This window comes from Nerophis lumbriciformis, linkage group LG04, assembly GCF_033978685.3.
Source record: "Nerophis lumbriciformis linkage group LG04, RoL_Nlum_v2.1, whole genome shotgun sequence".
Lineage (NCBI taxonomy): Eukaryota > Metazoa > Chordata > Actinopteri > Syngnathiformes > Syngnathidae > Nerophis > Nerophis lumbriciformis.
The window spans coordinates 28,483,385-28,497,371 of record NC_084551.2 but is presented as its reverse complement, the minus strand read 5'-3'; the positions used below and the strand labels follow the sequence as shown (position 1 = coordinate 28,497,371).

General features: G+C 43.1%; 1 protein-coding gene across 2 annotated transcripts in view; it reads right to left on the bottom strand.

Annotated features, from left to right (window-relative positions):
* Positions 1 to 13,987, bottom strand: part of sntb1 (syntrophin, basic 1) — a 122,602-nt gene that overhangs the window by 36,684 nt on the left and 71,931 nt on the right. The window contains exons 5-6 of one of the 2 annotated variants that reach the window (XM_061951362.1): positions 10,328 to 10,467; positions 10,062 to 10,248 (exon numbers count right to left, since the gene is read on the bottom strand). In XM_061951362.1, coding sequence (XP_061807346.1) covers positions 10,062 to 10,248; positions 10,328 to 10,467 — 327 coding nt within the window. Of the gene's footprint in view, positions 1 to 10,051; positions 10,249 to 10,327; positions 10,468 to 13,987 lie in introns of both variants that reach the window. The other variant, XM_061951355.2, reaches the window with a different exon arrangement.

The window sequence follows — 13,987 nt, the reverse complement described above, 5'->3', positions numbered from 1 at the left end:
AAAATAATTGTATAAAACAAATGAAACATGAAAAAATTAAGAAATAAATTATTTGAACTCACAATCAATGCCGTATAATAAGCCAGTTGTACCACTCGTAGTCGTTAGTTGGTCGTAGTCGGTTGATTCATGTGAAAGTGGCGGGCAAACCATTCCACCGCCGGGATAGCTTCCGGTGTCGGCCGACCTCATCTCACAAGATCTCGTTTCTCTTAAGTATCCTTCTTGAAAATGGCCTTGCAAATAAATATCTCCCACCTAATCAACATTTTGCTCTCCTTCTTTGTGAGTACCGATGAGTTTTCTGTGGCTTTCTATGGCTCCGGTGCCACTTCCTGTTTTCGCAACTTGTGATTGGATACTCACTCGAAACTCCCAAGTGAGTATCCAATCACAGCGTAAGGCCAGCTCGAAGGCCTTACTGACAACAACTTGTGATCTGATTGGCTATCGCAATTGTCTATAAACTCTATGTGTCTGTTCACTTAAAGTGCACAAACGACCGCATTGCTGATTCTGAAGGCCCCGGGCAGATTTGGTACAGCATGGCAACATAAGCTAGCTGAATTCTGATTGGATAAAAACTCTAACCTAAAAACAACAGCACTGGAAGGAGCATAACATGAAACGAAGAGAATATGAATAATGTTAGATATTTAGGGAAAGTAAATAAAAAATTACTTTTATCTTTAATTATGATCATGACTTCTGGTTATGTTTGGCCAGCAGAGAAGGCCTTGCTGGCCCTGACGGCACACCACTGCTATTAACATGAATAAATCATTAATAAATACTTAATTCATCATTTATAAAGCATATTTACAACATGAATACAGTTCTCATTAGTATGTGGTTTATAAACACAGTTATGAATATAACCATTAGTACTGTATGATTACTGTATGGGTAAGTGTATGTGTAAATGAGACCTATAGAAATTAGATTATTAAAAGTCTTATTTACATACACTTTCTAAATGATCCAACAAACCTAAATAACTGGTTTGTAAATTATGTAATACTACATGTAGAAATGCTAAATCATTTATAAAGTATAAAAATGCAAACATTAAGCTTTTTATGAGCTTATTAATAATGAGTAAAACATGTATAACTGTTTATAAACTGCTTACTAATGAGTGGTAATGTCAGAAATAAGCGTCATCAATGATAAATTCAGTATTTACTAATGCTTTATTAATGCCTAATAGTGTATACTTACTATAAAGTCTTGCCAACAAATATGCTGTCACTTTGTAAAATGAAAAACAAATTGGTCTTGATTTGAATAATTTTTGGTTAAACTAGATTGTGCCATCTCCGGGTTGGGGAGGAGATCTTGCCCCAAGTGGAGGAGTTCAAGTACCTCGGAGTCTCGTTCATGAGTGAGGGAAGAGTGGATCGTGATATCAACAGGCGGATCGGTGCGGCCTCTTCAGTAATGCGGACGCTGTATCGATCCATTGTGGTGAAGAAGGAGCTGAGCCGGAAGGCAAAGCTCTCAATTTACTGGCCGATCTACGTTCCCATCCTCACCTATGGTCATGAGCTTTGGGTTACGACCGAAAGGACAAGATCACGGGTACAAGCGGCCGAAATGAGTTTCCTCCGCCGGGTGGCGGGGCTCTCCCTTAGAGATAGGGTGAAGAGCTCTGCCATCCAGGGGGAGCTCAAAGTAAAGCCGCTGCTCCTCCACATCGAGAGGAGCCAGATGAGGTGGTTCGGGCATCTGGTCAGGATGCCACCCGAACGCCTCCCTAGGGAGGTGTTTAGGGCACGTCCAACCGGTAGGAGGCCACGGGGAAGACCCAGGACACGTTGGGAAGACTATGTCTTCCGGCTGGCCTGGGAACGCCTCGGGATCCCCCGGTAAGAGCTGGACGAAGTGGCTGGGGAGAGGGAAGTCTGAGCTTCCCTGCTTAGGCTGCTGCCCCCGCAACCCGACCTCGGATAAGCGTAAGAAGATGGGTGGATGGATGGATGGATTGTTTCGTTGTTTTTATAACAGAACAATCTGCTCTCTGCCTTGTAGTGACAAACAACAGTTAAAAGATAGACTAACAGTCGATGAAAAACACATTTTACCACAGGGATAGGAAAATAAACCATGTGATTTATCACATTGTTACGCAGAATGAACAACATTATCTCTAAATTGGGTGTAAAGTAATTAATCCCTTGAGAAATGAAAGTTGGTGCCAACATTAATTTGGAAATGTTGTAAAAAATACATTTTAGCGGGGTTAAATTCAATAATGAACAATAACCGGCGTCATTTTTTCTCATTAGTTTCAGCTAATTGACTTCGTGTTGAATGTGATAACGACACACTGTAAAAAATATAAAAGTTTGCAAAGACTCAGTTACCAACCAAGTGATGTGGAACATTTAACAATAATTGGTTGGGACCTGAACAATACAAAGTGAATTCCAAATGAATGTTTACTTTGCCCTGCAGAGATGTTTGTTCACATTGTGTTGGTTCTCACGCTGAGCAGCAAGTATAATATTCATGAGGCTGACAATTGAATTTTCTCATCAGGTTTTCTGTATTTCAATTGTTTTTTGTTTTCAAGAAAAACATGACTTATTTTTGGACTGCTGGTGGAATCCTTTATAAACATACAGGACTGTTGTGGGCTACATTTTGGTTTGGACATGCATCAGTGTTTGTGCAGCAGTATTAAAGGGTAAAGATCTTCTTTGTCGTAAAGATCTTCTTTGTCACACCTCAGCGCAGTTTGCTTGATCATGAATAGACTTTCATAAATATCCATCCATCCATCCATTTCCTACCGCTTAAGGGGTCGCGGGGGGTGCTGGAGCCTATCTCAGCTGCATTCGATATGTTGATTACTATTATTACTTTTTGGTAAATAAATACATTTCCATTAAAAAGTTGCAAAGAGGCGGGGCATGATAAGGCACATGATGTTGGCATTGGATTGTATAAAACTTTAGATCCACTCTGTAAGCATTGTGCTTTTCATTATTTATCATAAAATCAAACTGTAGTATAGTACTATATTTCAAACATGAATTACACTTAATAAGTCGCCCCTTGTGAGTTTTTGTCTATTTATTTGCAGCCCCTTGTGTTTCAAATCCTGCACTTCTCAGGGCATTCTATCGATCACAACTAGACTGTTTGGTTTGTTTTAGAAAATGTTCCGCCTCTCATCCGAGTCTTCATGATCTAATCTAGCAACTGGTGCCAAAATCCCAAATATTCATACTCCAACACCATGAGGGTGTGCCTGGGCTAGGATGGTGGAGTTTTGGCACCAGCCGCTACACTAGATCTGACCAATCTAAGTCTAAGACTAGATTAAGACTACTAACTAACAGTCTTCCAAGACAAACCAAACAGTCCAGTTGAATGCCCTCAGAATGACCTGGATCCATAGACAAGTCCTGTACTTCCACTGAATTATGTATACTACATACCAATTTCCACAGTGTTGACACTAGAATATCTGATACAATTTTTATTTCATTTTTATTCAGGATAGCCCCTTGAGATGCAGCATCTCGTTTTCAACGGGGTCCTGACACAAATACAGAAACACAAAAAACATTAATTACAACAAAACAGAATCAAACACAAAAACACACTGCTCTACCACTTGCACAGCACCCCACATCACACCTGTTCACACTCGCTCACTTAAACCATTGCAATCGATTACAATATATTACAACAACACAACATAAGGAGTCCAGCCCCTCTCGAGAGGGGCTGGACTCTCTTCCACTCTGGCGTTGCCAGCAGTGAGAGGCGACGGGCTGGGGTGGCAATTCTTGTTGCCCCCCGGCTCAGAGCCTGCATGTTGGAGTTCAACCCGGTGAACGAGAGGGTAGCTTCCCTCCGCCTTCGGGTGGGGGGACGGGTCCTGACTGTTGTTTGCGCTTACGCGCCAAACGGCAGCTCAGAGTACCCACCCTTTTTGGATTCACTCGAGGGAGTACTTGAGAGTGCTCCCCCGGGTGATTCCCTCGTTCTACTGGGGGACTTCAACGCTCATATTGGCAACGACAGTGAAACCTGGAGAGGCGTGATTGGGAAGAATGGCCGCCCGGATCTGAACCCAAGTGGTGTTTTGTTATTGGACTTTTGTGCCCGTCACGGATTGTCCATAACGAACACAATGTTCAAGCATAAGGGTGTCCATATGTGCACTTGGCACCAGGACACCCTAGGCCGCAGTTCTATGATCGACTTTGTAGTTGTGTCATCAGATTTGCGGCCTCATGTTTTGGACACTCGGGTGAAGAGAGGGGCGGAGCTTTCTACAGATCACCACCTGGTGGTGAGTTGGCTGCGATGGTGGGGGAGGATGCCGGACAGACCTGGCAGGCCCAAACGCATTGTGAGGGTTTGCTGGGAACGTCTGGCAGAGTCTCCTGTCAGAGAGAGTTTCAATTCCCACCTCCGGAAGAACTTTGAACATGTCACGAGGGAGGTGCTGGACATTGAGTCCGAGTGGACCATGTTCCGCACCTCTATTGTCGAGGCGGCTGATTGGAGCTGTGGCCGCAAGGTAGTTGGTGCCTGTCATGGCGGTAATCCTAGAACCCGTTGGTGGACACCGGCGGTGAGGGATGCCGTCAAGCTGAAGAAGGAGTCCTATCGGGTTCTTTTGGCTCATGGGACTCCTGAGGCAGCGGACAGGTACCGACAGGCCAAGCGGTGTGCGGCTTCAGCGGTCGCGGAGGCAAAAACTCGGACATGGGAGGAGTTCGGGGAAGCCATGGAAAACGACTTCCGGACGGCTTCGAAGTGATTCTGGACCACCATCCGCCGCCTCAGGAAGGGGAAGCAGTGCACTACCAACACCGTGTATGGTGCGGATGGTGTTCTGCTGACATCGACTGCGGAAGTTGTGGATCGGTGGAGGAAATACTTCGAAGACCTCCTCAATCCCACCAACACGTCTTCCTATGAGGAAGCAGTGCCTGGGGAATCTGTGGTGGGCTCTCCTATTTCTGGGGCTGAGGTTGCTGAGGTAGTTAAAAAGCTCCTCGGTGGCAAGGCCCCGGGGGTGGATGAGATCCGCCCGGAGTTCCTTAAGGCTCTGGATGCTGTAGGGCTGTCTTGGTTGACAAGACTCTGCAGCATCGCGTGGACATCGGGGGCAGTACCTCTGGATTGGCAGACCGGGGTGGTGGTTCCTCTCTTTAAAAAGGGGAACCGGAGGGTGTGTTCTAAATATCGTGGGATCACACTCCTCAGCCTTCCCGGTAAGGTCTATTCAGGTGTACTGGAGAGGAGGCTACGTCGGATAGTCGAACCTCGGATTCAGGAGGAACAGTGTGGTTTTCGTCCTGGTCGTGGAACTGTGGACCAGCTCTATACTCTCGGCAGGGTCCTTGAGGGTGCATGGGAGTTTGCCCAACCAGTCTACATGTGCTTTGTGGACTTGGAGAAGGCATTCGACCGTGTCCCTCGGGAAGTCCTGTGGGGAGTGTTCAGAGAGTATGGGGTTTCGGACTGTCTGATTGTGGCGGTCTGCTCCCTGTATGATCAGTGTCAGAGCTTGGTTCGCATTGCCGGCAGTAAGTCGGACACATTTCCGGTGAGGGTTGGACTCCGCCAAGGCTGCCCTTTGTCACCGATTCTGTTCATAACTTTTATGGACAGAATTTCTAGGCGCAGTCAAGGCGTTGAGGGGATCCGTTTTGGTGGCTGAAGGATTAGGTCTCTGCTTTTTGCAGATGATTTGGTCCTGATGGCTTCATCTGGCCAGGATCTTCAGCTCTCACTGGATCGGTTCGCAGCTGAGTGTGAAGCGACTGGGATGAGAATCAGCACCTCCAAGTCCGAGTCCATGGTTCTCGCCCGGAAAAGGGTGGAGTGCCATCTCCGGGTTGGGGAGGAGATCTTGCCCCAAGTGGAGGAGTTCAAGTACCTCGGAGTCTTGTTCACGAGTGAGGGAAGAGTGGATCGTGAGATCGACAGGCGGATCGGTGCGGCGTCTTCAGTAATGCGGACGCTGTATCGATCTGTTGTGGTGAAGAAGGAGCTGAGCCGGAAGGCAAAGCTCTCAATTTACCGGTCGATCTACGTTCCCATCCTCACCTATGGTCATGAGCTTTGGGTTATGACCGAAAGGACAAGATCACGGGTACAAGTGGCCGAAATGAGTTTCCTCCGCCGGGTGGCGGGGCTCTCCCTTAGAGATAGGGTGAGAAGCTCTGTCATCCGGGGGGAGCTCAAAGTAAAGCCGCTGCTCCTCCACATCGAGAGGAGCCAGATGAGGTGGTTCGGGCATCTGGTCAGGATGCCACCCGAGCGCCTCCCTAAGGAGGTGTTTAGGGCACGTCCGACCGGTAGGAGGCCACGAGGAAGACCCAGGACACGTTGGGAAGACTATGTCTCCCGGCTGGCCTGGGAACGCCTCGGGATCCCCCGGGAGGAGCTGGACGAAGTGGCTGGGGAGAGGGAAGTCTGGGCTTCCCTGCTTAGGCTGCTGCCCCCGCGACCCGACCTCGGATAAGCGGAAGAAGATGGATGGATGGATGGACAACATAAGGAACAACATAATACAACTTCAAAACCAGAAAATCAGAAACAAGAACACATTGTTTGCAGGTTGAAACATACCTTTGATTTAAAGATTAAAAAAAGAAGTAATGGACTTTAAAGAAGCAGGGAGATTATTCCCATCAGGTGGGGCTTTGAACTTTAATTAGCTACGGCCTATATCCCGATGAATTTTCGGTACTGTAAAAAATGGATAATTCATATGTCTAAGAGAATAGGGAGCTCTATGCTGAACTAAAAGTTGTTTTATATATGGTGGCACATGTAAGTAAATACATTTAAAAAGAAACAACACCCAGTGAAAGTGACGCCTCGATTTATGACTAAGCCAATTAACAGCCTGGTACATGACACAATGGTGAGTTCTGAATGGGCACTACAGGACAAATCTGCACAAATAATTATATAAAATGTTGAGTGGTTTGAGGCTAGAGTCAGTAGTCTTTTGGTAAACAACATCTGCATAATCTTGTATGGGAAGTAACAATTGTGAAATGATAATTTTTCTAACCAAAATGAAAAACAATGGATTGATCTGTAGAGAGAACTCAAACAGCCATACATTTTCTTACAAATATAATCAGCATGTGTTTTAAAGGTAAGCTCATCAATCTTAAAGTGCGCCTCTAACGCCGACAACATTGGCACTTACAGCATTTCATATTTCTGGACCTAAAAAGGATGTCTACAGGTAAAATTCCCAGCAAAATAGACACGGTCGTGACTAAGGATGTATACGAAGTACCGGGATTTCTAAAAATAAAAAATTCTGAACTACTGACACGGCTATCTGTACTTTTTCAATCCAGCTGACCGTCGTAATTATGACATTTTCACATGGCTCTCACATTAAGAGTCGACCTTTTACCGCCCCACTTCCGGTTACGAGGTAGGCGGAAGTAAACATCATTTGAGGAAATTATCAAATATGTCTGCCAGATGCATAATTGCAGATTTTAGCAATAAAAACAAAATAAAGTGACGGCCTGCATACATTTCCAAATAATGGGAACATGAACAAAATATGGACCTCTGTAGTCAAATTGACAAAATGGGACGGACCAAGCCGAGGGGAGTGTAATTTGCAGGAAACAGTTTATTAATTCTGACTTTTAAGAAGAAGAGTTTTGGTTGGAGTTTAAGTGGAAAAAAATGTAAAGGCTCAAGACAAATGTGATTCTTAAAACCAGGAGCATCCTCGAGGAGAGAAAACGGAGAAAGAAGAGCAGACCCAGCGATTAAAAAACAGTGAAAAAGAGAATAAGTCGCCAGTGTTCTTTTTTGCATCCTCTTCTATTGATGTTTTCCTCAAGATACTTAAGAAAATGCTGAAAGAGCACGAGGAAACAGGCTATTGTGTCTATGTAAGGGGGCTGGAAGAGCAGAGAAGTCCGAAAATGGTCACTCTTTATATTTCTTTTTTGCCCTTAATGTTCTAAAGTAATCATGGAGAGGAGCGACAAAAACATGCAAATAAAGTGATCAACATAATCATTTTACAATCGTTTATCCACACTTTATATGCTGGGAAAGAGGCTCCAGTTCTATAGATCAGTGGTCCCCAACCTTTTTGTAGCTGCGGACCGGTCAATGTTTTTATGCCCTTCAAAACCTTAAGGACTTTTATGTCCTGTTTGGCTTTGAAGATAATGAAATCAAATGTCCCCAGAGGGTTAAGAACATTTAGCCTGAACTAAAAATTGGACGACCTTTTAAATATTTTTTATTGTACAAGGAAACGACAGTATTTGAGTGCATACAAATCTTATTTTTACACGTTTTACTTTAGTTGTGTTGAATTATCATTGATAATATCAATACAAAAAAGAAGCAGCTGTTTGTTGTACAGTTTTCCCCACATCAGCATGTGAATGTTTATTCTTGTTCCCACCGTCCTTGAGTAGCCCAAACATTCCCTATCCCCCCCCCCAAAATACAAATTAAGAAATCACCTCTCGGTTTTATTGCTGCCTTAAAACTGAACAATGGCCTTCTGTCTAGACAACATTTTGTCACGGCACTTGATACCAGTTGAAAGTTTCCCTGCAAACGAAGCATGACAAACAATCTGATTGCCATGCTGCATCCTTTAGGTGTTTTAATTCAATGGAAATCAATGATTGAACACGTGTAACAGCAGTGTGACGTGTTGGATTAGTGAGCGCAAACATCATGTCAAAGGCAGAGTTGTCTGTGGGAAACAAGCAGTTTTATATACACACAAAACTTGGCACTGTGAGATGAGCTAGGGGGTCGAGGGCACCTATGGGAGACGTGCAGTCCCAGGACATTTTGTGCATGGAAAGGGAAAAAGAAGGATGAATGGGGTTGTGTTGGAATTCCCTTGACAATTACTAACACTAAAATGCCATTCTCCCTTCTAAAAATAGCATGCGCTTGTAAACATCCTCCATATGGCTCTCTGCTGCTATTCTGCTTCATCAGCGAGGTTTAAGGCTTTATTTGAGGCTCGTAGCGTACCTCCGCTGTCTCAGTGTCTGCCCTGCTGCAGCATGCCTGAACACGTCTAAAGAAGCGTCACACTCTCTAACAGTGTCCTGTGCAGCTCCTTTCCTCTGCTTTTACACATATTTTTAACAGTTAGAGATGTGCCGATCGATCGGCCATCGGTCAGTATCGGACGATTTTCATGAAAAAGTATGTGATCGCCATTGCCGATTAATGCCTTTAATTGACAATCACAAACGCCGATCGTCTCTGGCTAATAATGCATTTATTTTTAGTCCCCCGGGTGACTAGCTAGCAGCTAATTGTGTATCTCCATAGTGTGGAAACACTCCCTTAAGTTATTAATAATCACCTCCATTACAGCAAATAACTGCATTTCTCAACTTCTTAAGTTTCATTATCAAGCATTAGGACGGTGCTAAACTATGTTATACACTGAGCACAACCAGGAGAAGGCATGCGAGCTAAGCAACAAGTAAATTAATAAGAGTTAGAGAGAACATAATATAACAACAACAATTGGTGTGTCAGTATTGCCGCAGCCAGATGAACACGGCATGTAAGAGGATCGATCCATAAATTAGTGGTGTAGACACCAATGGTAATATCAGTATATGATTCATTAGTTTAATACTTTTTATTTTCTTACAATTATTTGTATTTTATATTTTATTTTACAAAATCTGAGAACAATTCCTTGGACACAGGAGAACATTGAGGGCAAAAAGCATTTCAATGTGTAATAGATAATTGTTATTGATTTTGTTTAGTTATTGCATACTATTGACTTTGTTTTGCTCAAAGAGTTGTATGTAATACAAGAAAATAAGGAAACAGTTTACATATTGTGTTGATATTGTTACACAGTTAATAGCACTCACCATAAATAAATGGAAACATTTTCAGTCAATTCATGTGATGGGTATTGGTATTGGCTGATCTCACTAAGGGATAATTATTATCGGAATCGGCAGCATAAACCCCTGATGGGACCATCCCTAATTGTAGTAATTTAATACATGTCGGCGTGGGTACTCACTGGTACTGACTTCTTTGATCATCTCAGCTGAAGAGTGACATCCGTTGACTATTCGTCGACTCCACAGCGATAAATCCTTGCTGGTTTCGGCTCGGAAAAGATGAGTCTCTATGCCGAGACGTGTGCCGGTCCGAGTGGCAAAGAAGAGCTCGGTGCCCGAGAAAGGAGAACCTCTGTCAGGCCCGGAGTGCACCAGACTGGACAAACACAAACATTGTTTCAATCAGAGCATCCATTTTGCATTGCGTGACTGTGTGGTAGTAAAGCTGGACCCACCGCGTGGCGAGAAGTGGATACGTGTGTGCTGGGCTCTGCCAGGCATCAGTGCTTGGTGGCAGGCTGTCGTAGAGCAGCAGGTCTTTCTCTGTCATCACCACCAGCACAGGCTTCCAGCACTGCTTCTCACTCTCACTTTGCTGCACAAACACATGACTTGCTGTTCAGTAGAGAACATTCCCTTCCTCCATAGAGTTTGACAATATGTATTTGTATCACCACATGTTAATAAATAAAATAGCCAACATCTGCACAAAACACAATTCCTGTATTATTTGCACACACATTGAGAAAGTGGTACAAAATCCAAATATGTAAATAATGCCCCATTCCTCTACATATATTTATATTTAGTTAGATGCAGTACAGTAGGCTCCCTTCAAGAATTATAATACAGTAACTCGGGGTCACCCGTTACGCTCTGAAAAACACATTTTTGGAGCATATTTTGTGGAGATTTTTCTCTTTTTTACTGAACAGAAAAAATATAAATGTTGCCTTCAAAAGTAACTCAAGCTAGCTTTGCAAGTTTAAATTTTTATTTTTTTTTCTCAAGCTGCTGTCTCTGGGGAGACATACACTTCGAAACCCTTGTTGTAGTAGAAGTGGACGGATCGATACAAATATTGATAGTATTGATATCAAGAGTTGTATTGGTATCGGATCAATATAGCATTCGCAAGCAGCATTATTTTCATTTTTACAAACATCTGTGTGTTTTAGTTGTTAATACTGTTAGATTGTTGGCACTGTTTTATTCATGCATAATAAAATTGTTTACAAACAAAGTGGTAAGTTTGTGGTTCGCTTTGTAACGATCGTTGTGTTCCCAGGATGCGGAAGGACAGGCAGAAGCCAGCGTGCAGGTAGGACAAGTCTTCTCAATCCTTTAAGCAAGGCAAAATACTAAAAGGAGATTGTGCCGCTGGGAAAGAGCATGTGAAGCTTGAGGCTAAATTAGCATGTAACATAGCAAGGCCTAAAATCTAAATAGTTGTGTGAACAACAACATAACAGACGCAAACGGCGAACAGTGGACCTGCAAAGTTGGCAGGGTGACACTCGAATATAAAGCTCTCTGATTAGTAATCAAGATCAGGTGAGCCTCCTGATCACCAAATCAGAGGCAGGTGCGATTAATCGGTGCTGTAAGTAAACAGAAACCAAATGAAATAGACCTTAAAGATAGGAGAACTATGACAAACAGAAAACAAGACATGACTAGATTAACAGGTCAGGACACGGAGGACCGTATACTCCCATATGTTTAAGTGAAAAAAGCTGCGCGGCCAGAATCCCCTTAACAGATGTCTGCCACCGTGCACCTTCATCCAAGATCCGCGCTCTGGGTGGAGCAACCCTTAAAGGGGAACTGCCCTTTTTTGGAATTTTGCCTATAGCTCACAATCCCACAAATCTGTACTGAGTGAAAAACATGAACAATCATATTACAGTATCTGTAAAGCATTAGCCCACATTTCATGTTTTGTTTGTCTCAACAATACATGTAGTTGTAATAACAAGCATAATGTGCGGCATGTATCATGATCAATATTAAAGTGACTCACTCGATGGACAGTTGTCTGTTTGGTCCAGCTGGCCAGGGAAGGTTTTTTTCCGAGTTTATTTTGTGTAAGCACTCCATTTATGTCCGCATAGCTTGGCTCCAAGTTCCACATTTGCAGCGTCAAGTTACGCCAACCTCACTCTCTCAGCCTCAAACATTTTACCTTCTCATTCTCGCTTCTATAACCAGCAGTTCATCATCTGTATATTCAGGTTAAAAAAAACATATGTTTGTAAACCCTCATTTGTCCAAAAATAGCCATTTTGTTGTCTATTACCAAGTTTGCCATGATTAGAACACACACACGTTTGTTTCCGGAAGTCGGATGTACGCTGCTATGGGAATGGACAGAAATGCACTGAGGAAATAAGTTCAGGTAATTCATAAAATGACCAAAATACGGTAAATATTGTACATATTAAATATTGTGAAGATCATGTCTGATACTAAATTATATATAAATAAATATATATATATATATATATATATATATATATATATATATATATATATATATATATATATATATATACATATACATATATACAGTATATATATATATCCTTGCAGTGAGTATATAAAACATTGATGTAGGCCTTTGAAGGCTACAATGGTGATTCCCATTAGCTGCATCTTGCAAGCGGTTTTTAAAAATAATCTTTGGAATCCTAAAAAAAGACGTGTCCTTGTCTCTTATGATGATTGTGAACGACAGAAAAAAATTTTTTTGTTTTTTTTAAATGTGGCCGTTCTCGGTCAAAACTGGCCTTCTCCCATCGACATAAGTACTTTTTCTTTTATACATTTCTGAAGCTGCGATAAGTCAGGCGACTTTGGAAGGTGAAACATTACATTGCACTTGGAGTTTAAATGCAGTAGAGACTTCCGGTTGAGCATGGACAGTGCAGGGCGTGCTTTGCGGAGGCACCGTGGAAATGTGACCTTTTATATGTTTTATTGGCACTCCAGCCGTCAACTCTACCATACTTTTACTAATCTGTCGTCCACAGCTTCTTTTTTGTAAATTGCGCCTGTGAATGCCGCTATGTCCGGCTGAGGGAAATTCAACAAGCCAGGCCACTCCAAGCTTTGTGCGTTTCTGGATCCAGATATCATGGAGGAGTCGGTCGTCAACTCTGGCCATTTTTAGGAGCATAAATCAGAAGATGGACGAAATGCGAGTCGTTGTCAGAGGAGAGATAGCGGCTGTTATGGAGTCATTGGAGAACTTTCTCTCATAGCGTCGGCATTGCTAGCCTGGAGCTCGCTGCCAATGCTAATGCTAACGAGCTAACCGAACTCCATAATCGCGGAGGCAAGCTAACTGCCACAGTGAATCTCCTCTCTAAAATATGCGATGATGTGGAGGGCTGCTCGAGGTGGAATAATGTCCAAGTGGTGGGCCTTCCTGAGGGCTGTGAGGTCTCCCGTCCGACTGAGTTCACCGCTCAATTCTTTCAAGAGGTGCTGAAGCTTGACGACAAACCCATGTTGGATCTTGCTCACCAGACCCTACACCTAAAGATGGCGAACCTCGTCGACCGCTCGTTGTACGTGTGAATTTATTTCAAGTCCAGAACCAGATTCTACGACAGGTGGGTGAGGCTTCTGCGCTATCGTATATGGGCAAGAGGATTTAGATTTTTTCCACTTTACTCCGGCTGTGGATCGGAGGCGAGCCGCCTTTGCTGTGGTGAAGAGAAGGCTGCATTCATGTCCCAATTCTTTCTGTCGACGTTGCGTGTCATTTTATCCAAAGGCCAGACTCACAGATTCGATGAAACAAGAAAAGGTAGCGAACTTTGTGGACAAAAACATTAAAATGGGAGTTAGCCTAGATTTGATCTAGGAGGCATGCCAGTATGGGTGTAATAAAACATTGATTATCGAACAAATCGCGATTCTTACTTGTAAGGATTCTAAATCGATTAAAAAAAATAAAAAATTGATTTGTAAAAAAAAAAAAAAAAAAGGAACTTTTTTTTTAAAAATCTGTCCTGTACAGCCACTAGGGCAAATCGTATTGTTGATATAAATGCTCATAGCTGCTGTACAGATTTATCTTACAAAAGAGAAGTGTGTGATACGTCTCT